Genomic DNA, 26,966 nt, shown 5'->3' on the forward strand with positions numbered 1-26,966 from the left:
TGACGACGATATCCTTCGCGTTGATGCTGGATCACGTCGGGCTGGGAGGCTAGTCTCGCGAGGTGATTGGATGGCGGGCCTCTCTGCAGCTGCTTTTCCAAATGCGTCGTTACGGGCAAAGGCTCGCCTGAGCGAGTTCAACGTGGACCCTGGCGGCCGCTGCTCAGGATCTTCCACTCTGCTCCTGTCACCCCTAGATGGACGGCTCGCTTCGCCGCCCGCATATGCAAATGGCCGATCTTCCTGCCGCGCCTTTCCAAGCCTGTTGCTAGCCTCAAAAAATGTCACCAACTTAACTGTATGACGGCGATTTTCGCTCTCGTCTCGAACTTGGGCAGACCGGCGGCTGCGCCGCCACCATAGCTTTGCTGCGTCTTCCGATGTGCTTGCAACCGATTGTGACTGTGCTATCGAGTGAGATCGCCCCGTGGCAGCGCCGCTGGTGCTTGCTTCCGTGTTCCTTGACCGATCGGCCAACGGGCGAGGGTTCCGATACTCGGCGTCGATAAACGAGACAGGTGTCGCTTTGCAATCCTCACTCCTGTCATGATGGTGTTGGCTGGAGGATCGACCCCGTCTCGGTCCGCCACCCACGACCGAGCTGAAGTTGAATCGCCGTAGCCAGTTGTCGGGCATGGCTCCTGTGCATGCGCCGGTGGCGATGTAGCCCTTCGAGTTGCGCCAAGCAGCTCCATCAGCAGCGTACTCTGTGGCTATCTCGATGATAAGATCTCGTTCTCATCAGTTCCGTGGATTAGATGTCCTAACAAGGTCGTGTAAGGTGTCGTGGGAGAGATGGTGGCAGGGCGTCCGTTGCGAAGGCAAGATGAACCTCGAAGGTTTTGCCGTCTGTGAGCGAGCGAGCCGAGCTTCTCGAGGCTCTGCTCCTGACAGCTGCATGACTGCAGGGCATGAACGCGACCCGAGCGCTCACTTCAATAGGCCGTATCGAGTTAAACGGCTCCTAGGAGCTCGTCACATGCATGCGAACTGCACTGTGGGCGGGCGTCCCAGATTGTCTTCATTCTTGTCAAGCGCACGACCCTTCATATCACAAGGTTCGAGCGCATTCGATCAAAATATCGCTGCACCAACGGCGCCCGGCTCAGCGCATGATAAGCTTTACAACAATAGCTGATCCTTGAATGGCATCCCGGAGACCGATCCCCGCCGGCGAATCCTTCCTGTACCTATTGATCAAAGTTCGAGCCGACCGCGAGTCTGACATCGCTTCAGGCAACAGTTATGGATGCTGTAATTGCGTTGCGATGCGATAGTGCGAACTCTACGAAATGCTTAGAGTGTCGACAAACAGGTACTAAGGAGGCTGAACGTGAGTGGTGGCGTCCTGCTCGGTGAAAGCGGCAGTCGCCATCGCGGCCTCTTCGTGAGGATCGTCCCGCTCCATGGCGGGAGTGGGATGACCCTGTGAAGCTTGGGCCGAGTCAATGGCATGATCGAGCGGCAATTGCAGCGAGCTGGCCCGAAGGAGTCCGGCCGTCAGTGCTCCATTCGAGATGGCTGTTGCGGAGATATCAGCTTGCGGAGCTACTGCCACGTCCTTTGCAGATCCTGCGCTTGTATGTCTGGAGTGACTGGCCAGCACATCCGGAAGGTCGCCAGCGATGGCTGGCGTGATCGCGTTGCTCCTCTTTAGACTGGCACCGGTGACAATCGGCAGATCCGATGGAGATGGAACCTCCATGATGCTTTCTGCAGTGGGCGATGAGGCTGCAAAGGCTGCATCCGCGGCACTCTGACCGGCTCTGGAAAGGTCGCGAGCACCCGTAGGTGAGATCGGTGGAAGCAAAGGCGCACCGGCTGTCTTGAGATCGAAAATGTCGTTGCAGTACAAGATCAGATCTTCCATCGTCTTGTCCTCCTCCATGGCAGCAGCGACGCTAGTGGTCTCGTGATCCGCCTCGGACAAAAGGCACGGTGAGAAGACGACGCTCAAGTTGGAGGCTGTCATCTTGTTCTGATCGGCGTGCTGAGCCACCTTGCAGAGATGCTGGACGATGACTTTGAGCGTGATCTGGTGGATGGGTGGCAGTCGGCGTATCTTTCCTTTCAGCACGGCAAAGCCCGTCCGAATGTGCTCCTCCCTCTCGCGGGTATATCTGATCCTCTCTGCCCAAGGGATGGCGAGGACCGGCTCGGGCAGTTGACGCAGGTAGTCTTTGAAGACGCCTGCTACGGCGGGTGGCTCGTCCTTCTCGGGGTCGAATTGAAATCCGAACTCGTCCTTCTCGATGGCCAGAGCCAGCTGCTTGACGCTCGATTGTCTCGCTGACGTGCGGTAGATGCCAGGCAGGTCAAGAGCGTGACGTTCGATGAAGTCGATGCACTTTGAGACGATGAGAGGAGGCGCCGACGTGTCGCTGAGCCTGTAAGGCACTGTGAGCGGATAGTCGGCGAGAGGCGTTCCGAAGATGAGATTCTTGAGCTCACCATGCCAGTAGTTGACGTAGGACACCCGCGAGTCTTCGAGAGCTCGAACATCGGGCAGGTTGTCCTCCATCGACTTGAGTTCTTGGTCAAAGCCGTCGACAGCCATATTGACCAGATCTTCGCTGTGGCGATGCAAACCGCTGCCTTTGTCGTGCAGGACAATCTGGCAGCGTTCCGACTGCATGAAGACAGCTTGAGCCGTGTGGACCAGTTCGTTTCGACATTCCGTCACGGATGCTGCGGCGGCTTTGAGCGTCCTCACCCTGCGCAGACGCAACGTCTCGAGATCAAAGATGGCTCTGCGGTACGCTTTGTCGGCTTCTTCCACCTCTCGCTTTGCGCGCGCCTGCTTGGCGGCGATGGTCTGCGCAGCTTTGTACGGATTGTTGCTGTTGCTGTTGCCTCCAAAAGTACCCAGAAGGGTGTCGCTGATCGAGGGTGTGGAGGGGCCGCTGTCGCCCATGCCGGATCCAGCCTGCCCCCCTTCTCGCATTCGGCTGATCAAAGCGTTGATCTTCTTGGGCGCTTCCTTCCTCGCCGTCTCCCAGCCTTCGCGAGACTTGAGCGCATCGAAAAAATTGGGCTTGTTCTTTTCAGAATTGGGGCTCGGAGGTGACGTGGAGAGGGCGTTGGTGTTCTGCGGCAGATGGCCCACCACTCTAGGAGGTGAACCGAGCGTCGACTTTTCATCCGAGCTCTCGGGGCCCTGGACGGAGGCTGTGAGCGATCTTGAGGATGCGTTCGAATGGCGACGTGTGCGGTCGCGGCTGCTCTTGCGCCTCAGCAGGCTTGAAACGCCTCCTCCTCCTCCTCCTCCTCCGCCGCTGGCACCACCCGCGAAGGAGAATGTAGAAGGAGGCGACATGGCCACTGGCTCGATGTCTGAGGAGGAGAGCGCACGGCTGTGGTGCATCGAACTTGATTCACGGTCGGCGGTCTTTGTGCTCAAAAGCATTCGCTGATCCTCGACTGCCTGTGCCTGAAGCTGCATGTTCTCGACCTCCTCTGCCTTTCTCTCGTAGACTCGCCGGATCCTGGGCAGATCCACGCCACGCATCTCGTCGTATTGCGCAAAGCTAGTACGGAGGTCCTCCTTGACTCGCCTGCGGATCCGTTCCTGGGAGTCCCGAAAGGCAAGCAAGGGTGCCAGGACCGCCTGACGGAGTGTCTCAACCATGTAAGAGCGTGCCTCGAGCTCGCGTTGATCGTTCTGCCGCATCTCGATCCAGACTCGTCTGAGTGCAGGATAGCGTTGTGCGTTCGGCATGAGGGCGAAATCGCCAACGACCTTGGCGTTGATTCTGCCATCGAGCTCCTTTTGCCTATCGAACGTGGATCGAAGGTTTCTGATGTAGTCCTCCTCTAGCTTGATTCGAGCCTCAAAATGGGTGATGTAGCTATCCGCTTCTGTCAGGATGGTGCGGAAGGTCTCGAGGAGAGAGGAAGAGATGCCGGCGGCCGATGACGTGGCGCTGTCCGAGTGGAAGCCATTGCTGGATGCGGCCCGCGAGGAGTGCTCCATCGACTTTCGCCCCATAGAAATGGCGTCCATCTTGTCTCGCTGGCGGTGACCTTAGGTCCTGTGATGATTGTGGTGGTGGTCTCGATGCTGTTTGGAGATTAGAAGGAGATTCTTGAGGCCAATAGTGTGGACAATTGGACCCGGCCAAACGGCCTTTGACGCAACGTGGGCGCAAGGGTAGATGAAGATGGAAGACGACGTTACAGTCGTTCCTCGACGACCCTGGTGATGATGTGGACCACCCACATGAATTGCATACAGTACATGCACTAGTTATGTCATTCGTCCAGTTGCTGCTGCCTTTGGTCGTCCGCTGAGCTGTGTCGATGGATTTGAAGGAACAATGAGAGTGGCTTCTTCTTGGCTGTGTACCATATCTTGCTGTGGAGGCAAAGTTGACAGGGTTTCAGGCGTACACAGCCCCTGCCTGTCAACTCAGCCAGCCAGCCCATGTGCTTGCTATCTCAGACCTCGGCAGCCAAAATCTTCTGCCGAACCCTTGGCCTGTGCTTTGGCCCCTAGACCTGGATTAAGGTTCCGGCCTAACACTAACGTCAATAGGATGCAAAAAGCAAGGATGTTACATTCAATAAAGTTTGGCAAATACTAAATAATTCGTGACGCAGAACCGAGGCCAATCGGATCACATTTTCACACGAGAGAGAGAAAAAGGTGTGGATGTTGCGGGCCAACTGAGGTGGCTCAGCTCTTCTTAGGCAATCCAAGCCGCGTGAGAGAGAGGCAGGCAAGGTGACGTTGAAGCGCCACCTCACACACACCGCAAGCGCACACCGTAAACGAACTGGCTGTGTTTCTGGAGATTTCTATCGAGATACAGGGCCAGACCGCAGATCTTCCCCCGCACAGACACAGCTATCCCTTTTGGCGAGGCCGCAATTTCTTTCGTGTATCGTCATTTTGACGTCGACAATTCAGTTTGTATCCCTTTCACGTCTCCTTCCCCACTTGACCCGCTCAGCATCGTCTTGATCTTCTTCCTCCTCAGCTAGAACTCGGGTCTCCCACTTGCATGGTCCTTATCGAACAAGTCGTCCTTATTGCTTCCATCTTGGTCACCTTTGGCGTCTGTCTTGCTACCACCAAGTTCGCCGCTCGCCTCTTCCCCAACTTCGAACCTCTTCAGTTTTACGACGCTGCTACCGACCCAATGGAGCTCAACGTCGTCCTCGCCTTCCTCGTGGGGCTGGTCCTCTCGGTCACCGCCCTGCTCTACTTTGACGCCCGCAAGCTCAAGCCCGTGCTCAACCCCACACAATGGCAACAGTACCGTTTGATGGAGAAGGAGAAGCTCTCCGAAAACACGGCGCTCTATCGCTTCAAGCTCTCCCGCGCTAACAACATCCTCGGTCTTCCTATCGGACAGCACATCTCCGTCAAGGCCACCATCGACGGCAAGGATGTGCAGCGCTCGTACACCCCTACTTCGTCGGACGACGACCACGGATTCTTTGACCTCGTGGTCAAGTCCTACGAGAAGGGTAACGTCTCCAAGTACATTGGCGCTATGAAGATTGGCGACCTGCTCTCCGTCAAGGGGCCCAAGGGTCAGATGCGATACGGTCCCGGTCTCTGCCGTCACATTGGCATGATTGCTGGTGGTACCGGTCTCACCCCTTGCCTGCAGATTATCCGCGCTGCGCTCAAGAACCCCAAAGACGACACCAAGATCGATTTTATCTACGCCAACGTCAACGTCAGCGACATTCTCCTCAAGAACGAGCTGGATGAGCTCGCCGAGAAGCACAAGGACCAGTTCCGCGTTCACTACTTTGTCAACGAGGCTCCCGATGGCTGGAAGGGCGGTGTCGGTTTCGTCACCAAGGAAGCCGTCGAGGAGTTCATGCCAAAGCCCGCCGACGACATCAAGATCCTCTATTGTGGACCCCCTCCTATGCGGTATTTAGCTTCTGAACCTCCCTGATGTGGATTCGAGCTCCTGGGACCTTCATACTGACCCGTCGTCATCACTCTTTTCTTCCACGGATTTTTTTTTTCTCAACGAATTGTATCGACAATTCTCCTCACGAACCCGACTTTTCGTTTTGTTGGCCGTCTACAGTGATGCTGTCCTCAAGCACCTCGATGCGCTTGGATACGAGAAGCCTCGATCCGTCAGCAAGCTCGAGGACCAGGTCTTCTGCTTCTAAGAAGATGGTGCACCAAATTTTCCGGCGCATCACGTGGTCTCGAAAATGTCCGCATGGATTTCGGGAACGCCCCGAATCCACTACTCGACTCAAGGCTCCACTGCCGGCCGCCTCTCCCTCGTCGGATCATCCGCCACACATCCGCTGCGGGCTGATTCAGCGTTCTTCCTTCAACCTTCCCTCTCGCCGCTCGCCGCGATAGCAGCAAAGCGGCCACAAATGCGTATCTTTCCCAATGCAATACAGTCTCAAGCATCCGGTGCAGATCGGAGCGTGTGTGTATAATGCAATGCACGACTGCGAGGATACCCACCTTGTCCGCCGTACTGTTTGCGCTCTTGCCTGCCGAGGGCGTCCTTCGAACCTCTCTCGGCGTTGGCGCTGAAGCACGTCTCAAAAGTATGATTGAGAAGGTTTAACTCGATCGTGCCCCGTTGAAGGTTCGAAACAGAGTCGTCATACGGACGAGAAAGGCGGTGTCGACGACGAACAAAGCTCATATTACTATTTGTGTATCAGCATCAGTAGGCGGGCGGATCCTGGTTCTCCGAAGCCGAGACGTACGACGACTTCTCTGAGGTCGCCGATGAGGTTTGGGCAGTAGAAGTGCCCGTTGCAGACCCAGACACGGAAGAAGCCACAGCTTGGCCCTTCTCGTCGACCTTGATGGTCACCTCTCGGCCGTCCTGCAGCTTGGCCTTCATCACGCGGCCTCGAGCAGCTTTGAGCAGTGCACTCCTGCGGATACCCCGTACATCCTTGTACACGATGAACACGTTCTTGCCCGTGCGGCCAAAGGCGTTGGCGACCTCGCGAGCGTCGTCTCCGTACCTGTGGCCGACCACATCGGAAGCAGCCTGGCCACTGGTGTACAGCAGCGTCTGTGCGCCGGCATCGATACCATCGAGAACTGTGTTGGCAGCGATGAGGCCGCGGTTGACAAAGCCGCGGATGCCCTTAGGAGCAGGACCGGAACTTCCATCGGGATTGGTCTTTCGCTGAATCCCCGTCTTCCTGCCAATTTTGTCACCAATGTTGCCAGCCATCTGCAGAATGGCACCTGTGGTCTTGGCGGACATCTGAACCGCCTGGCCGGACCAGTCGTTGAGCTGTTGAGCGCTAGCGTGCGTCTTGGGTCCGAACTTGAGTGGGTCTCGACCGGCCTCGGTCTTCTCGTTGTTGGGCGTCGTCGTGCCGGGCGAGCCAGCAGCGGGCGTCTTGGACATGTACGAGTTTGCCGCACCCTGGATCTTGCCACCGACAAAATCGGCCGATTTGACGATGGTGCGCGAGATGGTGTCGGCGCCTTTGATCATCCAGTCGCGGCGCTCTTCGGGCGAGAGAACGTCGACCTGGAGGTCCTGCTTCTCCTCGCCCTCGTTGACGGACTCGGGTGGGAGGTCGATGAGCACGGGGTCTTTTTCGTTGCCCGAGTCAGAGACCGCATCCGACTCTCGGACAGTGAAGCCTTGCACAACACCGAGCACCTGACCGTCCTCGTCCATGAGCTCCATAGTGCCCGCGTCGGAGCGGTCGTCATCTTCGAAAGCAGCATACTGAGACAGGATCTGCTGGAAGCGAGTGATGGTGTTGACATTGGTCGTAGCCGGGAGCGAGACCTTGATCGAGGCGCCTTCGAGCTCCACCGAGGGGAAGAGATACGATCGCTTGTATGTGTCGCCCTCCGGAATGATGCGCTGATTCGCCGCTACGGGCAGGGAGAAGTCGTCACCGATGGAGAGCACCAGCCAGAGGTCAGTGGAGTGGTCAGCCTCCTTCTCCTTGTTGGTGGTAGTATGGCTCTGGTGAGCAGAGTCTCGCATCTCAATGGTGACGAGGAGAGCCTGCAGCTTGCCAGAGGCGAGGATGACGGTGTCGCCATGGTATTCTTGCGTGGCGATGGCGCCAGGGATGGAGAGGAGCTCCACGCCTTTCGAGGATTGGTCTGAGTTGATGGACGACATGCTTGCTGGAAGAGATGGTGGTTCAGAGTCAACCTATCGTCAGCGAGGGTCGCTCACTGGGGCCGTTGTTCCAAAACCCGAGCTCGTGTTCTTGCATGCGTTTGCGTCTCGACAAGGAATAAGACTCGGTCTCGCCTAGCCACCTTGTCACTGCCACGTTTCAGCCGAGCACAACCACACTACGGCGGTCTCAGTTGCAGCACAAGCATCGCTCTCGACACAAAGTGGAATTGGCCAGGACAGAAGGTCATCACAGCCACGGAGTATCCAGAAGCTCAAGTCAACAATGATGCATGGGCCCTCACCAGCTGTCAAAAATCGTGTTGCATCTGCGGAGTCTTGGCGCGTCTGAGCGTCATAGCCTTGCTGTTGCCAGGCTGACAAGCCTGCGAACTTTCTAAAATAGGAAAGCGTGCTGAGCAGCCACAAAACTTCCTGGCTGAGTATCGAAATTTTATTTCAATGTGTTAGGTCGATCCCGCACTGATCCTCCACACTCAAATTTCCGGCTGAAACACGCTTGACCTCAAACTCAGCTCTCTCACGCTCACTCTTCTGACTCGAAAACACCTCACGCGAGCAATACATCCCGCTCGCGGTCTTGATCACCTCTACTACCATCATCATCACGACACTTCGCTAGCATAGCCTCAGGTCGAGAACCTCGTCGCACGGGCGCACGCATTCATCGACCCGTCCGAGCATAGCATTGGTCGAAATGGCTTCCGCGAAACGAATCGGCAAGGAGCTCGCCGACCTCACCAAAGAGCCTGTCGCCGGCATCACCGTCGAGCCCAAGGAGGACAATATCTACAAATGGACTGCCAAGCTTACGGGTCCAGCAAAGAGCCCTTATGCGGGCGGTACTTTCTTGGTTGACATGGACTTTCCCATAGAGTATCCCTTCAAGTCGCCCAAGGTCAAGTTCCACACGCCTATCTACCATCCCAACATTGACGAGGGAGGAAGTGAGTACCACACACGGAGCAAGCTCGGCTATCACGCGGGAGCATTCGTGGACAAACCCTCGTAACGGCCTGACTGACCTTCTCCCTTGCTTCATTCGGATCATCTAGACCTCTGCGTCGGCATTCTCAAGAGCGAGGCGTGGAAGCCAAGCACAAAGGCGGTGACCAGTAAGTGTCTAGACCATCTTAGGGTTCTGAGGTCGAGGCAAATGCTGACCAGCTCCCCTCTACCTCTTTCTCCTGCTTCTTTCTGCTGCCGCACTCAGTCTTGCTCTCCATACTTCAGCTCCTCGAAGAGCCCAACCCAGACGATGCTTTGGTAGCCTCGATCGGTAAGCGCCCAGACACCAGGCCACAAAGATTCGAATGAGCATCAAGCTGACGTACATCCCCCTCCTTCAACCATGTACGCAATCATAGCCGAGCTCTACAACGCGGACAGGGCCAAGTTTGACAAGACAGCGCAGGAGTGGACCCAGAAGGTAAGCACGCACTACCGTCAGATGGCGCGAGAGTCATGATCAAGGACACTGACACCACTTGCTCTCGATCGTATCCTTGTGACACACAGCACGCTTCTGCATGAGTACAAGAGCTCAAATTGAAGATTATACCTCTATGATGCCTTGACTACTCCAATATCGGCACGCAGCACGAACAATCCCTTCACTCTTCAGCGTCTAAAAGCAATGTACCAACAGCTCATTTGCAAGCATTCTATTCTTATCGTTCTCACAAACCCCTTGAGGACCTGGAAATGGGACCATCCATGACTGATGCGGACTGAGAACGCTGGCCGCGCTATCGCTGCAACACCATCGACCGCTCTTGAAGTCGTCAAAGAGACAGCACCCAGCAACAATACTACAACGCGCCTATTTCATGCACGTTGTGTTGGTCTGTGAATCCGACTTTGACCCTTTTGAGAAGATCGTGGCTTCTCGTGTTGCTCGACTCAGCCGTATCGATTCCACCATCACATAAAACACACCCACTTGGGCTCGGATCAAGATGGTGACGCACATCCTCGGTCTGCGGCTGGAGGGCTCGCAACTCAGCATCCCAGCGGTGCATCGACGCAGGACCCTCTCCGTCTTGACACGCCTACAATCCGCATCAGCAGCTGCTCTGGGCGCATTCGGCGTGGTCCATCTCTCAGCACCACTGGTTGGGCTTTTGCATCTGGGCGGCGATGTCAACGATCGAGTCGACGCGGTGTCAAGATGGATGCTGCTTGGTCGAGTAGCGTACCAGAGTTCAATAGGAGAGGCGGTGCTATGGGCAGCATTGGCGACGCACTTGGTATCGGGCGTGGCCAAGCGGCTGGTCACAAGGTTCACTGTTGCTCGTTCAGCAACAGAGCCTTCGGAAGTCAAGCAGCAAGCTGCGCTGGAAGAGGCGGTGGCAGTGCCGACAAGAGCCCCGGCGAAGCTCAGCATGGCTCAGAAGTCTGGATACGTTCTTGCGCCATTCGTGATACACCACGCCTTTGTCAACCGCATCCTCCCATCTTCTTCGAAGCCGCCTATCTCGAACGTGTCCCCGTCGGAGCTCGACTACTCTTTCGTAGCACATACCCTCTCGCATACGAACACGGCCATTCGTATTTTCTCGGCTACCGCTTATACGGTTCTCATCGGCGCTTTTGCCGTACACACCGTCTATGCCGTTCCAGCTTTGCTCAGAATGCTCCCGAAGAGCTCGAACGGTGCCAGTGACAAGGTACGGAAGCCAAAACGTCGCTCACAGACTCAAGTTGCCTCATCATTGGCAATCGTCTTGCTGGCAAGTCTGTTCGCCATCGTTCCATTCAGGTCTAGCGACAAGCTGACCGTTTCAGGCGCTCTCAAGGATCGATACGATGCCGTGCTGGGGCTGGCTTTCCCCACCCGCTTCTTCTTGCAATCAACTTAGGCTACGACTGTACCAATATTAGTTGCATCCAAGACATGGAGGATCTACTCAGATCATGTGCTGGCAGGAACTTTCTTCTTGGTCCACCTCACTGTCCCCGGTTGCTGGTTGTCCTTGCACGCGCCCTCCTGTGCCAACATGACCGCCTGAGCATTCTGCTCCTTGCTGATCTTCCAAAAGCGCACCGTGCAGTCGATATCCTCGTATCCCTTCACGACTTTATCGAGAAGCTCCCACAGGTCCCTGTCGGGCACCTGCTCGCCGATCATGCCCAGTGGAGACTCGGCCATGATGCGCCACTTGTTGTGGCGCCATTCCCAGATCCATCGGCTGATGCCGTCGACCAGCCAGCCGTGGTGGGTCGCGATGACGATCTTATCGAAGCCCTCCGACTCCCATTTGTTGAACTCAAGCGCGGCCAGTGCCGAACGGAGGGCAGCACGGCGAACGGTCGAGTGGGCGAAGTCAGGCGGTCGTTCGAGTCTGCGGGAGAAGTTGGGCTCGACCGTCACCTCTGGTGCGCGCTGGTAGGCTGGCTGACGAGACCGAGGGTCGTGAGTCGGGCAAAAGACGAAGCCCAGGCCAGCGCGCTTCTCTTCGCTCTCAACACCGGTGACAGGAGAAGACGCGTTGAGCTGAGCCTCGAGCGATTTGTAGTCCGGAAGCTTGCCCGCGCCAAACATGGCCTTCCTCGTAGCTTCGACAGAGAAGTCGGTCGGGATCGAGCTGTAGATCGAGGCTGCGTCGGATGGCCCCTTTCGGGGGGCTGAAGTGTTGGTGGTGAGGATGGAGCTCGCGTCGCTTCCGAGCTTCAACGCAGCTACCTGCCCAGGCGTCAAGGCGGCCCCTGCGCATAGGATCAGCATCTGGCGTGGATCGATCTTACGCACGTATCGGAGCGGTCGCCATGGCCGGGGATCAGGCACGAACAGATCCTCGGCGAGCAGCTCGCCCATTCGAGCCGTTCTGACCGTCGCAGCGTCCGAGGCGGAGGACGCAGGGAACAAACTGGCTTCGTAGGCTGAAGGCACTCTTCCCTCGCTGGCCTCCTCGAATTGGGTGATGCCCGCCTTCTTTTCCTTGTCAGTGATGCGGTCGAGCGCTCGATGAGATGTCCAGGTGCTGGACGCAGTCCATGGTGTCTGTGCGCTACCCGCGTCGCCAAGGATGGAAGGAGGCGGGCGAAACGGAGCTGCGACTGCGTTGGCAGTCACATTCTTTGGCAGCGTCTGCGTGCGTCCAGCAACCAGCGTATACGTTGTGATCTTGGACTGCGCCGACGCAGCTGTAGCGTTGGTCGCAATGGAAGCCGCGTCGCTGTCCTTTGCTTGCGTGTTGTCCGCTGGCGCTGCAATCGATCCGTCAGGGATCTCGAAAGGCGCTGCAACATCTCCCTGGATCGGAGCGGTCGCCTCTGCATTCGGATTCTGTTGCTCGACGCTGTCCTTGTACGCTTGTGCTTGTGTTCGGCCTTGATCGTCTAACTCTGGCTCCTGTTTGGATGCTGAAGCTTTCCGCTTCGCCTCGATCTCGCGCGCAAAGTCGTACTCCTGAGCGCTGCGATCGTGCATCTTTGCTGGGATGAAGAGTCGCTTGACCGAGTTGTGCTGAGCAAGCGCATCGGGCGCATAGGAGATACCGCCTGGCACATCAAGCCTGACCTGGTAAGCAGATTGCTGCTGCGTATCCTTGTCCAGCGTCTGAGCCGCTTGTGTAGAGGTGTCTCCCTCGCTTGTTGGCAGCACAACTTCGTACGAGGTGCCGCTTTCGTACGGGCGCCGTGAGCTGCTTGCAGAAGTAGACGACTTGGACGCAGAAGGACGAGCCCATGCTTGGAGGTAGCGATAGTCCGGCGCTGACATGATTGTAGGCTATCTCTGTGGTGGTGATGGTCAGAAAGCAAGAAGCAGAGATCCCAACCACAGCGAATGGGTGAAGAGTGTGTCACTTTCAGGGTCCGTGGTTGCATGCCGAATCGAAGCCTCACGGAAGCTCAAATCCGCGACCGCGGCTGTTGAAATCCGAGTCGCGTTGAGACCAACACAAGACAAAGGCGCTTTGTTCTCGCTCGCTCTCTGACCATCACTTCCATCTGCCGCTAAGGTCAACACGGGCCCATTCCACGCACCTATGACCATGTCCGAGACATCCGTCTTCGACATCGACTATCCCTTTCCCGACCTCGACCCCGCTCGAGCACGCGAGTCACTCCGCTTCGCTGCTGCGGAGCTGTCAGATCGAGGTCTGGCCTCTTCCTCCAGATGGACGCTCGAGCTGCTTCAATCGGTCCCCTACACCGCTGCCACAAACGAGGGGCTACTTCAGTCGAAACCCGATCGCCTGGACAGTTCGGCACTAGCTACATCCACGCCTGCGGCGAAACGACCCTCTCATGCTCGACAACTCGTTCCAGAGCACTCGACGCCAGCGCTCGGCATGCACCAGCGCATGTCGGTCGAGCCTGGCACTGAGAACGAGTCGCTAGAAGGCGTCTCCGGAAGGTTTGCAGCCAGTTCTTTTGCCTCATCGCCTCTCGCCAGCCATCGTCTCGGTCACGTGCTGTCCCCGAGACTCGACGCGGATACCTCCCTTATCACGGTGGATAGTGAGGATGGAGACGCTCCGGGATCTGCGCACGTACACTGGCAGTCGAACACCAACTCGGTCGACTACTCCCCTGGCGCATCACAGCAACGTCTCGGTAGCGCGTCGTCTGCGGCGTCCGTTCTCGAAGAGGAAACGTATCTCTTAGCGAAGAGCCACTTTGACCAACACCAACTCGAACGCTGCATCTGGGTGCTGGAGAGCAGTAAGAGCTCGTCCGATAAGGCACGCTTCTTGCGCCTCTACGCTCGCTTCTTGATGTCCGAACGCAAGCTGGACGAGCACGGCATGATCATCCCCAAGCCAACCGGAACACTGCCCGCCACCTCACCGAGCTTGATCTCCATCCTCAAAGACCTCATCGACGCATCCGACCCCTTTCTCCTCTTTCTCAAAGGAGCGATCCTTCGCAAGCTCAATCGACCGATCGAAGCGATGGACTGCCTCCTCCGTTCTGTGCAGAGCTTTGCGTACAACTGGGCCGCTTGGCAGGAGCTGGCAATGACGCTCGAACCGGGCGAAGCAGACCAGATGGCCGATCTGCTGCCCGAGTCCTTCATGGTCAGCTTCTTCCGCGAGTTTCTCGACCGCCACTCTGCGCAGGAAGGCGACCTTACCATCGCGCGCATAGACCGACTCCTCGAATCATTCCCACGCTCGGCATACCTGCTCACCTGTCGCGCTCAAACCAACGTCCACCGCCTCGACTACATCGAAGCGGAACAGGACTTCCAGGAAGCCTGGTCGCTCGATCCGTACCGCATCGACGGCCTGGCCGACTACTCGAATGCGCTCTATCTGCTCAACCGCAGCGCCGAGCTGGCCCACCTCGCGCACAAGTTCAGCTCGTTCGCCAAGGACCGTCCCGAGGTCTGCTGTCTGGTCGGCAACTACTACAACCAGCGTGGCGACCATCACCGCGCCATCGAGGCGTTCCGCCATGCCCTTCGCCTTGATGCCGGTTGCGTCCCTGCCTGGATCCTCCTCGGCCACGAATACATCGAGCTGAAGAACTCGCACGCTGCGGCAGAAATGTATCGACGAGCGCTCAAGATCATCCCGCGCGAGTACCGCGCGCTGTACGGCCTGGGCCAAATATACGAGCTCACCGGCGCCTACACGTACGCCGTCAACTACTTTCAGAAGTGCGCCGCGATCCGACCGTACGACGGACGGATGTGGTCGAGTATGGGCGTCTGCTATGATCAGTTGGGACGCGCACAGGATGCCATCTCGTGCTTCAAACGATGCTTGGCATGTCGGCTCAACCAAGGCGATACAGTGGCGGGACTCAACAGGATCATCGAAGTGTACGAGAAGGCGCGCGACTTTGAGGCCGCGGCTTCGTATCACAGGCGGCTGGTGCAGGTGGTCGACCGCGCTTCGACGGGCGCCGAGTCCAACGTCGTCGCGCGCTACGCCAGGTCGTACATTATCGCAGCCCGATGGGAGATGGGCGAGATTGGTTCGAAAGCAGCTCAGCAGCAAGCAGCCGACGAGATGGATGATGCCGAGCCAGAAGGTCCCAAGGTGGGCAACCTGGCACTGGCCAACGACTATCTGCAGAAGGTCATCGCCGCGGGGACGGAAATGACGGACAGCGCAGAGATCTTGCTCAAGCGCTTGGCGTTTCTGCGAGATTGAGGCGAGCTGAGCTGAATGTATAGCCGCCAGACAAGGCTGCCGAAATCAAGACGCTCCGTGACGTGATACCACGAGGTCAAGTCATCCCTGACTGAGACTGACTGAGACTCTCGCGTCCCGGCTGAGGTGAGCCGTCGATTTTGCCGGGCAGAAGAAGAAGAAATTCGGAACGGCCATGTGCGCTGTATCGCGTGCTTCGGCGAATTTTTAAGCGCTTAAAGTCACGGATGACATTCGTGATTACGGTGGAGGCCGAGGTGTTGCTTTGCTTGGCTCACAGTATAAGACGAGCCGCCTCGAACCCCATCGTCCGGTCAACCTCCCATACATCCGCTCCGAACACCATCTCAGCACCATGTCGTCGCCCCAGCACTACCTCGTCTTTGGAGCCAACGGCGTTTCCGGCTTGGCCGCACTCCGTGCCCTCGTCGAGCAGCCCAAGGAGAAGGTGGGCGCGATCCTCGCCGTTTCCCGCCGTCCCCCTCAGATCGACTACAAGGACTCGCGCATCAAGTTCATCTCGATCGACATCCTTAACGCTTCCGTCGACGAGATCACCGAGCGACTCAAAGCCGAAGGTGGCGACAAAGTCAATGTCGCCCTGCACTACACCTACATCGAGAAGAAGGACCCGCAGGAGCTGCTCGACATCAACCACGAGCTGCTCATCAAGGCGCTCGACAGCACCTCTTCCGCGACCGGCAAGAACCTCCGTCACTTCCACCTGCAGACGGGCTACAAGTGGTACTCGCTGCACCTTGCCAACAAGGAGCTTGCCTCGCCGGTGCCCTACCAGGAAGACGCGCCGCGCGGACCCACCGACCCGCCCAACTTCTACTACGACCAAGTGGACACGCTCGTCGCCCACGCCAAGAAGCACGGCTACGCATGGTCCGAGACGCGCCCCAACACCATCATCGGCGCGGCCAAGGGCAACTTTATGAACCAGGCCGTCTCCACCAGTCTCTACCTCGCGCTCGAAAAGGGTAAAGGCAAGACCGAAGTCCAGTATCCAGGCAACAACCTCAACTGGGACCAGATCTTTGTCTCGCAGAGCACGGCGATCAACAATGCGCGTTTCCAGGTGTTCCTCACCGACGCGAAGAATGCGGCCAAGTGCGAGAACCAGTCGTTCAACATCGAGGATGGCGATCGACGTACGCTGGGTCGGATCTGGCAGGACCTGGGCAAGGAGCTGGGCCTCAAGGTGTTGCCTCCCACGCTGACGGCCAAGTACAACGACAAGCCACCCCAGCTGAGTCTCAGTCTGAACGAGTGGAGCAAGCGACCCGAGAACGTTGAGGCGTGGAAGAAGCTGACCAGCGAGGAGGGCGGCGATCCAAAGGCCTTTGCCGACCACGCGACTTTTGCATTTGCCGACTTTACCCTCGGCGCGACGTTCGACCAGCAGGGCAGCTTGGACAAGGCCAGAGCAGCCGGCTGGGATGTCGTGTGCGATACCGTCAAGGATGGATACCTCGACACCTACCGGTACCTGCAGGAGATCGGTACGCTGCCCAAGGTTTGAAGTGTTGTCCTCATCTGTAGTCTAAGCACCCGCATCGTCAATCCACTGTCGTGGGCATCCACACATTGCCGAGCCTCAGATGCGGACTGCTGCGTCAGGCGTGGACGTCAATGAGTAACGAGGTTGCAAGAATGGTGTGTGATCTGAAAGCGTATGTTCGCGCTTCGAAAGCTCTGCGGTACAAGTACAAGAATCGTTGAATCTAGCTAAAAGTACAGGTGGTAAGGATCCTGGTTCCCGAAGGTCCCTTTTAAGTGTCTACATCTAAATGGAGAGTCGAGCATCACCACTTGCTGGCGCTGCTATCGCGACCGAATCGGCTCTCCCGAGCGTCACGGCCGCTGCCGAAGCTACTGCGTCCGCCGCGGTCGCCGCCGCCACCAAATCTCGATCCGCCACGGCTGTCCCTACCATCTCGACTGGGTCGTGCATCGCGATCGCGGAAGTCACGTCCGCCATCGTCCTTGTTGAAGCGACCGCGACCGAACGACTTTCCGCCACCAAAACCGCCACGTCCACCGCTGAATCCGCCAGCCCGACGCGGTCCACCCCGGTCCTTGAGCGAGATGCCGAGCTTCTGCATGAACGCCTCGCTGAGGTACGGCGCCTGCTCCAAACGGCCTGCCTGGACACTCCACTGCTTGAGCCCCTCGAGCACCTGCATCTTGCTGGTGCGCAGCTCGTCGCCCTTGCCGAGGTAGAAGCCGAGCAGCGAGTTGAACGTCTCGCGCACCGCGTCCTCTTCGTCCAGCGACTTGAGCGACTCTTCGACCAACGGGGCGAGGGTCTTGGTGGAATACTTTCCCGTGAGAGGACCTCGGATCTCGGCAGGCGGTCGCACTCGGCCGCCATCACGGCTGTCACGCCCGCGGAAACCTTTCCTGGCCTCCTGCGATTTCGCCTTGGCTGCCTTGACAACCTCGTCCGGAACAGCGAACTGCTCCGGTGCCTCGTCGAAGCGCTTTGCCATCGTCTCGACTTCCTGCACGAGATCGTCGACGTGAAGCTGGTGGACAGGAAGGTCGTCAAGCTGGTAGTAGAGGAAGCCGCGCTCAAAGTTCTGGAGCACAATGTCGGATCGACCCTTGGCACCGGCACGACCTGTTCGGCCAATACGGTGGATGTACTGGTCCTTGCTGCTGGGAATGCCGATCTGGATGACACGAGTGGTACCGGGGTAGTCGACACCACGAGCGCTGACGTCACTGGTGACGAGAACGCTGGCTCCACTCTGGTCCTTACGGAAGCGGTCGCTGGTGTTGAAACGGGCGCGCTGGTCCTTCTTGCTGTGGATCTCGTAGACGCTCGAGCCGGTCGATGCGGGCAAGTGGCGCTGAGCGTCGCGGATGACATCGGCAAGCAGCTCGGTCATCTTGGTGGTGGGGGCAAAGACGATGGTCTTGGACTTGCCAGGGTTGACAAGCTGATCGTGGGCGATGAGACGCAAGACGTGAGGGATCTGCTCTTCCGCAGACTCGAGCACGGTAGCGTATTGAGGGATGTGCTTGTGAACATTCTCCTCTCCTGCGGGGACGCAGTCGATGAAGCGATGGTCCTTCTGCAAACTGGCGCGGGCGATGGCGCGAATCTCGTTGCTGACGGTGGCACTGAAGAGCATGTTCTGACGGTCGACCTTGGCGGGAAGGTGACGCATGATGGCTTGCAGGTCATCGCGGAAACCCATCTCGAGGAGCGTGTCGGCCTCGTCGAGGATGAGCGTGCGGCATGCAGTCATAGCTTCGCGGATCATGCCAACATCGTTGAGCAAATCGAGGATACGTCCGGGAGTAGCGACCACAACATCGGGTCTGGACCTCCTCCAGTCGTTGATCTGGAATTGACGACTGGCACCTCCGACCAGAAGCTGAACCTTGAGATCAGGCTCATGCGAGAGCAGCTTCTTGGCCTCGTCCGCAATCTGCGTTGCCAGCTCTCGAGTGGGAGAGAGAACGAGCGTACCGACGGTGTTGTTGACGAACTGCTTGACGATCTCTTCGAGCTCCTTCTTCTTGAGCGAGGACGCATCGAGATCGGGTCGATGCCTTTGGAGCATGTCGAGCCACGGTTTTGGGAACTTGCCGTTGCGGACATCCTCGATGGAACGCAGGCGAGCCTCGAGAGCGGGCACGAGGAAGGCGATCGTTTTACCGGTACCTGTCTTTGCCTTGACCAGCATGTCTCGGCCTTCTCCATCGGGCATAGGTGTAGCTGATTCACCGACACCGCTTGCGACCTCGGGGAGAAGGTGGAGGACGCTCTGTTGGACGGCCGACATGTTGGTGTATGCGAAGGGTTTGACGGTCAACGCCTTGAGAATCGAAGGGTGAATGGATCCCTTCAAAGATGCAAACGTCTCGTCCTTGACGCGAGCTGCTTTCTTGTCCCTCCCAGAGAAGGCGACTTGGTCGTCTGTGAAAGTGTCCTCGGAGGCTGTTGCAGCGGCGCTTGCTGGCTCAGACCCTTTGGAGGTCTGGGAGAAGCTGCGAATGGCAAGCGACACGTTCGAGCTCGGATATGAGCGCGCTACTCGGCTTTGCTGAAGGGCATCTTGTGCGAATGATGATGCAGCAGAGGGGACGACTCGTGCGCGGATGGCGGATCTTGTGGTGAGCGTTGAGAGCTGTCGAGCCGCTACCAGAGAGCGGGCAAGCCCTTGCGGGCCGGCAAGTTTTGTGTACAGCATTGCGCTGAAGCTGTATGTGGACGATGATCCGTCGGTGGCAAGAAGTGCCTGCTGATTGTACCGAGATGATGGATAGGAGGGTCAAGACCAGGAGTTGTACAATACTTTGGCCACCACCGAGAGAGAGAGCTCAGTCAATGAGTCTTCGCTAAGAAGTTTCCTCCAAAATTTTCGAGCCTTCTGCAGGGACGAACCGGGCAATTTTCGGCTGAGACCCTGTTCTGCCTTGCAGCAGCTGACCACCTTTTGATTGGATCGGGCCGACAGCCTCCACTCTGCCTCCCGATCCAGATCCCAGAAGAGCGACTCGAGAGCAACACCACGCCAAGATCAGCTGTCTGAGTGAGAACAACACCCTAATCAACACCATCCATCTACATCGTCCTTTTGGGCTTGGCAGGGCACAGGAGCTGCAGTCGCGGGACGACATCATGACTTCGAAAAGCTCGCCCGGAGCGGCCAAGGTCATGACGGACCGAGCACTGCATCCATCGAGCTCGTGGCTGCTTCTCACATTGATAGGCGGAGCAGTGCTTCGTCTCAGCATCGTGCTCTATACAGAGGCTTTCAGTCTGCTACAGGACCGTCCCGAGCTCAGCACACCAATAAGCAGCTTCAAGGCTCTCATGGAATCCCACTACATCTTTCGACACCGCCCGACATCCGTGACCGCCCTGAACCAACATCAAGTCTCGGATCCGTACTCAGCCGGCACCATCCACCACTCGCCGTTACTCGTGGCCGTCCTCTACTCCGCTCTACAACGCTTTCAGTCAAGATCAGACGAGCTTTCGATAGCATCCGTTTGGATTGCCGCCGATGTCGTCTCAGCATGGCTGCTATACCGCATCTGCTACGCACGCGACGTGTCCATATGGTCGAGGCAGACCTATCTGTTCGCCTGGGACCAGAGCAGAGCGCTCAAGGTGGCTGCCACCTTCCTCTTCAATCCGTACACCATCGCAACATGCATCTCAAGGAGCTCAATATCGCTCGAGATTGTCGCTCTGCTTGCCGCCATTCACTCCGCCATGTCAGGCTCAGCGATGCTCTTGGCGGTCTGTTGGGCTGCATCCTCCCTCCTTTCACTCTATCCGGTGCTGCTACTGCCCATGTTGGTCCAGCTATGCCGTAAGAGGGCAGGCGAGCTCGTCTATGAACGCGAGATTGCACGAGTCGGCAAGCATTCCCCATCGACAGACACTAAGGCGGTCCGTCAGCTGGGCTTCCTTGTCGACCGCGTTCGTTTCGCAAAGCGCTTCGCCGTTTTCAAGTGTCTCATTCTTATGCCGGCAGCGCTCGCAGGCGGCCTGTGGCTCTCGCGAGCTATCGTGTTGGCACCGGGAGCGGCCTCGTTCAGCGCAGTCCTCCTCCACCTGCCCAGCATCCTCGAAGTGCCTCTCGACCAGGGATGGGACTGGGTCGAGCAGGTCTACGGCTCGGTTATCTTCGCCACCGATCTCACACCCAATCTCGGTCTGTGGTGGTACTTCTTCATGGAGATCTTCGACCACTTTCGTGATTTCTTCCTTCTCACCTTCAACGTGCATCTCGCGTGCTACGTTCTGCCCTTCAGCATCAAATACAGGCAAGATCCGCTGTTCGGCATTACGGTCATGGTGGGTGTCATCGCAGTCTTCAAGAGCTATCCGACGATGGGCGACCACGCTCTCTTTATGGGCCTGCTGAGCTTGCACAGCCAGATTTTCGAGTACTTGCGGTACCCGTTGGTGTCGACGTTGACCTACGCGTACTGTACGTGCCTGTCGCCGGCTTTCCATCACCTGTGGCTCAATGCTGGGTCGGCGAATGCCAACTTCTTCTACGCCATTACGCTGGTGTGGGCGTTGGGTGGAGGCATGCTGGTGCTGGACGCTATGTGGGCGTGGGGCCGAGAGCGCTGGGAGAAGGAGAGGACACCGATCCGTGCGGCTGTTCGATCCCGCGAAGAGCACGTTGATGGCGATGCATCTGTCGACAGTACCACTTCGAATGGCGCGACAGCCACATTGGCCGTGTCGCCAGAAGAAGCTCCGGACAAATCGGACAAGCCAAGACGACGAGTCGTTGTACAAGTATAGACCCTAATGCAAAGATCAAGGATTGACCGTGATCGTTCGATGTCGGTGGCTGATAGCCAACGTTCGGCTGTGAGCGTGTGACACTGTATTCGCAGGGGTCCCCGTCATGTAGGCGTCGGTTGCGCAGCGGCATCAATCGGATGGTTCAGCGTGGACTTGGCATCACCGTGGTAGTAGATGCGATTTGCAACATCCTTGACGGTCCAGTCGAGGCCTTGAACAAGGTTGTCGCCTGTATATGCGCTGCAAGGCTGGATACGCCAACTATGAGTGGACACTCGATCGAGATCGAGATGTTTCTTGATCTGTTCGGCGGAGAGAGCTCCTGGAAGGTCCTGCTTGTTGGCAAAGATCAAGATGGTGGCCCCGTGCAGGCGTTCCTCCTGAAGCAGCTTGTCGAGCTCCTCTTTGCAGTCCGTCAGACGCGCTGTGTCGGAGGAATCGACCACCCAGATGATGGCATCCGTCTTTTCAAAGTAATTCTTCCAGTAAGGGCGGAGACTCTTCTGACCGCCAATATCCCAGACGTTGATGTGATAGCCTTGGTATTGGAAGGTCTGAATTGCAAAGCCTAGCGTTGGTGAGATGGCTTCGATCTCGGACTGCGGTTGGTTCTGAAGCTTCTTAAGGATGGTCGTCTTGCCAGCATTGTCGAGGCCGAGAAAGAGGAACCGGAACTCGTGAGACCGTAGCTTGGTCTTGCGGATGATGGTGAGTAGCCCCATGCTGTCAGAATCGCCGCGGTCGGGCTCGTTCGAAGTGGCTCTGCAGGACGAAGGTGGTCAAGTCTTGAAAGTGACACGGAGCTCCAAGCAACGCGCTTCAGCAGGACCCTGACGCCAAAAAAACGCACCTCGTCGGGAGATTTTTCGGTCTGACAGCCCTGAGAAATTCAAAGCACGTGGCAAGCGTTGATCTGCAGGCTGCATCATCGAATTTTCGCCAGAGAGAAGGCCGAGAGCTGCTGCGTTGTCAAGAAGATGCGTGCCTATGGCTCCTGCCGAGGCCGCGGCGAGAAGTGTGTCTCTCGGCAACACAGATCCGTTGTGTCTTGGTCGAGACCCTTTCTTTGACCATGCTCCTATTCTAAATTGGCGTGGTACCGTCATTCTTGTCCAAACAATCGGTCTGATGTGTGCTGTGCACTAGGGCATGCACTGTGCTTTGCACCGTAGCGGGCCGAGCTTCGATGCGGTGCTCGTGAATCAGCGGGATGCTAGATTGTAAGCTGTGCCCAGGGTTCCGGAGTTCCGCATGAGCTAGACCCTTTCAAGCTCAGCCGCCATCGAAGCAACACTCAAACTTGGCCCTCGACTCGGCCAGGGGCCATGTCGTGCCTCACGTTCTGGGAAGGCCCAATCCCTCATTCGCTCTGTCCGTCATCCCCTGACCACCACCATCCTTTCCTCTCTCCCTCCCGCCACATCCCGTGCAAGGGTCCGTTGCTGGACTTCACTGTCCGACCATGCGTTCGGCGGCATCACAGCCGTTGGGAGCAGTCCTGGCCATGACGCTTCTGGCGTCCTTTGCCTCTGCTCAGATCCGACCAGAACAAGTGTATCAGCCGCCTCCAGCTTCCAGCGGAGCAGCATCGCAGCAGTCCAACCTCACCAACGGCGTCAACCCGCAGTACGCCGATCTGCTCGGCAACGCTCTCTGGTTCTACGATGCGCAACGGAGCGGTGCTCTGCCAGATGACAATCGAGTCTCATGGAGGAACAGCAGTTGTGAGAACGATGGATCGCTCAACAATACCGACCTCTCTGGTGGCTGGTACGATGCTGGAGACTACGTCAAGGCCACCTATCCCTTGTGCTGGACCATGACCTCGATCGCATGGAGCGCCCTCAGTTTCGGATCCGCATACCAAAGAAGCTCGCAGGACGCCTACCTCGACTCAACGCTTCGTTGGGGGCTCGACTGGCTCTCCAAGACGCACTCGGATAAGGACACACTGTGGGTCTTTGTCGGCAACCCTACCGTCGACAATCAGTACTGGAGTGGTGATCAGAACATCCCCGATCCTCGAACCTCCTACAGCGTGACGCGACAGAACCCCGGCACAGATGCCTTTGCTTCTTGCGCTGCCGCTTTTGCTGCGGCGACGTATTTGTACAGCGAAGGCGCTGCATCCCTTCCCACAAGCACAAACGGCGCTCAACTCGGAGGCGTGTCCAGCATCCGCAACCGCACCTACTCCGATGCTCTGTTGCGCCACGCAGATGGACTATGGGATCTGGCCATCAATAGCTCGCCAAAACAGGTCTACTCGATGGCTTCTCCCACTGCTGGTCAGAGCTACCCTTCCAGCGACTACGAAAGCGACCTTGCCTTTGCTGGCTTGTGGATGACACTAGCCAAAGGGGATGCCAGCTACGCCAACCAGGGTCTCGCATTCTACCCTCAAGGCAACAATGCCTTTGCCAGCGTCAATACCGCGCTCAACTGGGACCGTAAGACGGCGGCTCTTCCCGTCCTCGCGACTCAGATCGCGCAGCTCAACACATCGCTCGGTCTCAGCATCTCGCGCTTCCAGACCGATGCCGAGTTCTACTTTGACAACCTCTTGAACAACAAGATGGCAGACGTCAGTCAGACAAAGGGAGGTCTCTACTGGTGGAAAGGCGATAGCGACGGTGCCAGTCTCAACCCGGCTCTCAACGCAGCTTTCATCGCAGACCTCTACTCGGGCCTCGCGACGACCTCGGCCAAGACCACAGCCTACCGATCGCTTGCGGACTCACAGGTGGACTACTTCCTCGGCGACAACAACTACAATGGTCCCTTCATCGTCGGGCAGCATCCCAACAGCCCCCAGAACCCACACTCGGCCATGGCGTCGGGGGGCAGCGACATCACCAACATCAACGGCAGCCCGCCAAAGGAGCTGCATGTCTTGTACGGCGCTGTCGTCGGAGGCCCGGACAAGAACGATCGTTTCTTCGACCTCCGTGATGACTATCCCCAAACCGAGATTGCGCTCGACTACAATGCACCCCTCATTGCTGCTGCTGTCTCTCGCATTGCACGCAACGTGACTAAGGACCCTCCGTACACTTTGTCGAGCGGCGGGGCCAACGTCGCCTCCGGACGGCCGACGGATGCGGCGTACCCAGCGCGCAAGCACGGCCTCGCTACAGGCGCACAGATTGCCATCGCTGTCGTTGTCCTTGTGGTCTTCTTCGGCGCGGCTGGTGGCATTGCATGGTGGCAGCGAGAGCGTCTCCGGTGGTGGTACCGCGAGAGGAAGATGGGTCTCTGAGCCTTCTTCATGGACATTGCTTCTCCTGGACAATCCTTTTCGGATCACTTCATCTGATTGTGTTTGCAAGGACAACCTCATTCTACTCGTTTGCACGTCTCCTCGATATCCGCGTGAAGTGTGTGCGCTGTCCGGCCCGTGATGGAAGGGGTATGGTGAGCTTAGTATGGAACAGGCCTCGAAATTTAGAGTTGGCCAGTTCGGCTACGCGAGCCGGCCCGGATATTTGCTCCCATAACAGACGTCACCGTCCGCGGAATTGATGGAGCGAGCTCTAAAAAGTGAGACTGTGGAGGCTGTGCTGTGCCACCATGCATGCTTCCACCTGCCGCATCCTTCTGAAAGTACAAGCACCATCTAGTGCTACCGCCTACGCCAGCCAACATCCTTCACTAACCTATCACAAACACTAAGCTCTCCTTCGAAATGCCGATTGATCTCAAGAAGAAACTCAAGACCGACGATCCCAAGTGGGACAAGCTCAAGCAGGGCTTCAAGAAGGTCGAGACCGGAACTTGGAACGTCCTTGCTCCCGTCGGACAGTGGACCAACCGCACCGCAGGCAAGTTCGGCGCTGAATCTTTCTGGCCCACCGAGCTGGCTCTGGAATGCGACAAGGCGGCTCGGATCCTGCGCACCTTCACCACCAAGGGCGCTTCCGTCGAGGTCGACGAGAGCAATGCAGCCGGCATCAGCGATCAGAATGCCATAATTCCGCCGGCGGCGCCCAAAGTCGATGCCAATGGCAAGAAGATCAAAGATCCGCACAAGTACGATAGCCGCAAGACGCAAAAGGTCATCCGCAGGATCCCACCCAAGGTGCTCGAGAAGGCACACGGACTCGCCATCTTTACCGTCTTCCGGACCGGCTTTGGCCTCTCGGCTGCATCTGGCTCGGGTGTCGTTGTTTCACGATTGCCGGATGGATCGTGGTCCGCACCTTCGGGTCTGTTGATTCACACGATCGGCTACGGCTTCCTGATCGGTCTTGATGTCTACGATGTTGTGCTTGTGCTTCGTACACAGAAAGCTGTGGAAGCCTTCAAACGTCCCAAGGTCAGTCTCGGCGGCGAGCTCTCCATGGCCCTTGGCCCCGTCGGCAACGGTGCGATGGTCGAGACGGGCGTGGAGGCTGCTCCATGCTGGTCGTACGTCAAGAGCAAGGGCTTCTATGCCGGTCTGCAGCTGGATGGCACCATCGTTCTCAAGCGTGACGATGAAAACGCTCGATTCTACCAGACACCGGGCATCACGGTGGACAATATCCTCTCTGGTCAGCTGCAGCGACCGGCTCCTGCTGCTGTCCTGCCGCTGTGGCAGACCATCTATGCTGCGGAAGGAAGACCGCAATTGATGGGCACGGACCGCATCCCTGACGGTACGACACCAGGCGACCTGGTCTTGACCGAGGAAGACATGAAGGAAGCTAACAGCTATGCAGAGCAGGAACAGCAGTACCTGCAGCAGCACTCTCAAGGCGCTGGAGCTGCGGTGGCTCCCGTGGGAAGCTTGTCAGGTCGTAGGGTACCGCCACCTCCCGCGGGTTCAGGTCCCAGTAACGTCGTAGGCACCACTGTACCTGTCTCGCAGTCTCACGCAGATCTGCCGCCCGACTACGAGTGAGTACTGTTCGATCATCGCCACCTAGAGTATAAGTCTCTGAGACTAACTTCTTGTTCCACTTGCCTTCCAGATTCGCAAATGCTCCTATCAACGCGCAGGGTGGGAAGCAGTTGAGCGATCCCGCTTCGACGCAGCCATTCCAACCAAGTTCGGACGCTGCTCCACCAAATCCATTCACTCATCCATCCGACGTTTCGTCAGGCCCTGCTCATTACGAGACCGCCGAGCAGGAGAAAGCGAGACTGCAGCAACAGTACTCTTCGGCGCCGACCTCGAGTGTTCCCGTCACTCATCCAGGCTCGTCGCTTCCTGTTCGAGTACAGGCTCTCTATGACTTTGCCGGTCAAGAGCAGGACGACCTGTCTTTCAGCATGGGCGACATCATCCAGGTCACAGGCCAGGAAGACGAGATGTGGTGGCGTGGAACGCTCAATGGTCGCTCCGGAATCTTCCCTTACAACTACTGCCGCCCTTTGTAGACGACATCAGCTCAATAGGCTTGTATGGTATCTCGAAAGCTCATGCTCAGTGCTCTGACTGTATGATCTGTCCTA

General features: G+C 57.5%; 13 protein-coding genes across 13 annotated transcripts; 8 read left to right on the forward strand and 5 right to left on the reverse strand.

Annotated features, from left to right (window-relative positions):
• Positions 1 to 1,318: 1,318 nt before the first annotated feature.
• On the reverse strand, positions 1,319 to 4,003 carry PSEUBRA_004487 (Rho GTPase-activating protein domain protein; the record flags this gene model as incomplete). Its single annotated transcript, XM_016438045.1, has 1 exon — positions 1,319 to 4,003. One exon carries the CDS (start codon positions 4,001 to 4,003, stop codon positions 1,319 to 1,321), a length of 2,685 nt encoding a protein of 894 aa, XP_016291566.1.
• Positions 4,004 to 5,003: 1,000 nt separating this feature from the next.
• On the forward strand, positions 5,004 to 6,141 carry PSEUBRA_004488 (Oxidoreductase FAD/NAD(P)-binding; the record flags this gene model as incomplete). The annotated part of the gene is made up of 2 exons (XM_016438027.1): positions 5,004 to 5,890; positions 6,054 to 6,141. 2 exons carry the CDS (start codon positions 5,004 to 5,006, stop codon positions 6,139 to 6,141), a joined length of 975 nt encoding a protein of 324 aa, XP_016291567.1.
• A 521-nt stretch (positions 6,142 to 6,662) lies between these two features.
• Positions 6,663 to 8,105, reverse strand: PSEUBRA_004489 (Senescence/spartin-associated; the record flags this gene model as incomplete). Its single annotated transcript, XM_016438043.1, has 1 exon — positions 6,663 to 8,105. One exon carries the CDS (start codon positions 8,103 to 8,105, stop codon positions 6,663 to 6,665), a length of 1,443 nt encoding a protein of 480 aa, XP_016291568.1.
• A 718-nt stretch (positions 8,106 to 8,823) lies between these two features.
• On the forward strand, positions 8,824 to 9,659 carry PSEUBRA_004490 (Ubiquitin-conjugating enzyme, E2; the record flags this gene model as incomplete). Its single annotated transcript, XM_016438041.1, has 5 exons — positions 8,824 to 9,073; positions 9,182 to 9,241; positions 9,340 to 9,405; positions 9,494 to 9,555; positions 9,645 to 9,659. The coding sequence occupies 5 exons, from the start codon at positions 8,824 to 8,826 to the stop codon at positions 9,657 to 9,659; spliced, it is 453 nt and encodes a 150-aa protein (XP_016291569.1).
• A 425-nt stretch (positions 9,660 to 10,084) lies between these two features.
• Positions 10,085 to 10,987, forward strand: PSEUBRA_004491 (protein of unknown function DUF1691; the record flags this gene model as incomplete). The annotated part of the gene is made up of 1 exon (XM_059465316.1): positions 10,085 to 10,987. One exon carries the CDS (start codon positions 10,085 to 10,087, stop codon positions 10,985 to 10,987), a length of 903 nt encoding a protein of 300 aa, XP_059321526.1.
• A 53-nt stretch (positions 10,988 to 11,040) lies between these two features.
• On the reverse strand, positions 11,041 to 12,849 carry PSEUBRA_004492 (Ribonuclease H-like domain protein; the record flags this gene model as incomplete). Its single annotated transcript, XM_016438042.1, has 1 exon — positions 11,041 to 12,849. One exon carries the CDS (start codon positions 12,847 to 12,849, stop codon positions 11,041 to 11,043), a length of 1,809 nt encoding a protein of 602 aa, XP_016291570.1.
• A 268-nt stretch (positions 12,850 to 13,117) lies between these two features.
• Positions 13,118 to 15,235, forward strand: PSEUBRA_004493 (Cdc23; the record flags this gene model as incomplete). The annotated part of the gene is made up of 1 exon (XM_059465317.1): positions 13,118 to 15,235. One exon carries the CDS (start codon positions 13,118 to 13,120, stop codon positions 15,233 to 15,235), a length of 2,118 nt encoding a protein of 705 aa, XP_059320561.1.
• A 355-nt stretch (positions 15,236 to 15,590) lies between these two features.
• Positions 15,591 to 16,763, forward strand: PSEUBRA_004494 (NAD(P)-binding domain protein; the record flags this gene model as incomplete). Its single annotated transcript, XM_016438040.1, has 1 exon — positions 15,591 to 16,763. The coding sequence occupies one exon, from the start codon at positions 15,591 to 15,593 to the stop codon at positions 16,761 to 16,763; it is 1,173 nt and encodes a 390-aa protein (XP_016291572.1).
• A 283-nt stretch (positions 16,764 to 17,046) lies between these two features.
• PSEUBRA_004495 (DNA/RNA helicase, DEAD/DEAH box type, N-terminal) lies at positions 17,047 to 19,446 on the reverse strand (the record flags this gene model as incomplete). Its single annotated transcript, XM_016438052.2, has 1 exon — positions 17,047 to 19,446. The coding sequence occupies one exon, from the start codon at positions 19,444 to 19,446 to the stop codon at positions 17,047 to 17,049; it is 2,400 nt and encodes a 799-aa protein (XP_016291573.2).
• A 431-nt stretch (positions 19,447 to 19,877) lies between these two features.
• PSEUBRA_004496 (GPI transamidase subunit PIG-U) lies at positions 19,878 to 21,527 on the forward strand (the record flags this gene model as incomplete). Its single annotated transcript, XM_016438036.2, has 1 exon — positions 19,878 to 21,527. One exon carries the CDS (start codon positions 19,878 to 19,880, stop codon positions 21,525 to 21,527), a length of 1,650 nt encoding a protein of 549 aa, XP_016291574.2.
• Positions 21,528 to 21,631: 104 nt separating this feature from the next.
• On the reverse strand, positions 21,632 to 22,252 carry PSEUBRA_004497 (Small GTPase superfamily, ARF/SAR type; the record flags this gene model as incomplete). The annotated part of the gene is made up of 1 exon (XM_016438054.1): positions 21,632 to 22,252. One exon carries the CDS (start codon positions 22,250 to 22,252, stop codon positions 21,632 to 21,634), a length of 621 nt encoding a protein of 206 aa, XP_016291575.1.
• A 740-nt stretch (positions 22,253 to 22,992) lies between these two features.
• Positions 22,993 to 24,789, forward strand: PSEUBRA_004498 (Glycoside hydrolase, family 9; the record flags this gene model as incomplete). Its single annotated transcript, XM_016438026.2, has 1 exon — positions 22,993 to 24,789. The coding sequence occupies one exon, from the start codon at positions 22,993 to 22,995 to the stop codon at positions 24,787 to 24,789; it is 1,797 nt and encodes a 598-aa protein (XP_016291576.2).
• A 426-nt stretch (positions 24,790 to 25,215) lies between these two features.
• On the forward strand, positions 25,216 to 26,891 carry PSEUBRA_004499 (Src homology-3 domain protein; the record flags this gene model as incomplete). Its single annotated transcript, XM_016438039.1, has 2 exons — positions 25,216 to 26,408; positions 26,483 to 26,891. The coding sequence occupies 2 exons, from the start codon at positions 25,216 to 25,218 to the stop codon at positions 26,889 to 26,891; spliced, it is 1,602 nt and encodes a 533-aa protein (XP_016291577.1).
• Positions 26,892 to 26,966: the final 75 nt, after the last annotated feature.

Source organism: Kalmanozyma brasiliensis (assembly GCF_000497045.1).
Source record: "Kalmanozyma brasiliensis GHG001 unplaced genomic scaffold PSEUBRA_SCAF3, whole genome shotgun sequence".
In the NCBI taxonomy this organism is placed as follows: domain Eukaryota; kingdom Fungi; phylum Basidiomycota; class Ustilaginomycetes; order Ustilaginales; genus Kalmanozyma; species Kalmanozyma brasiliensis.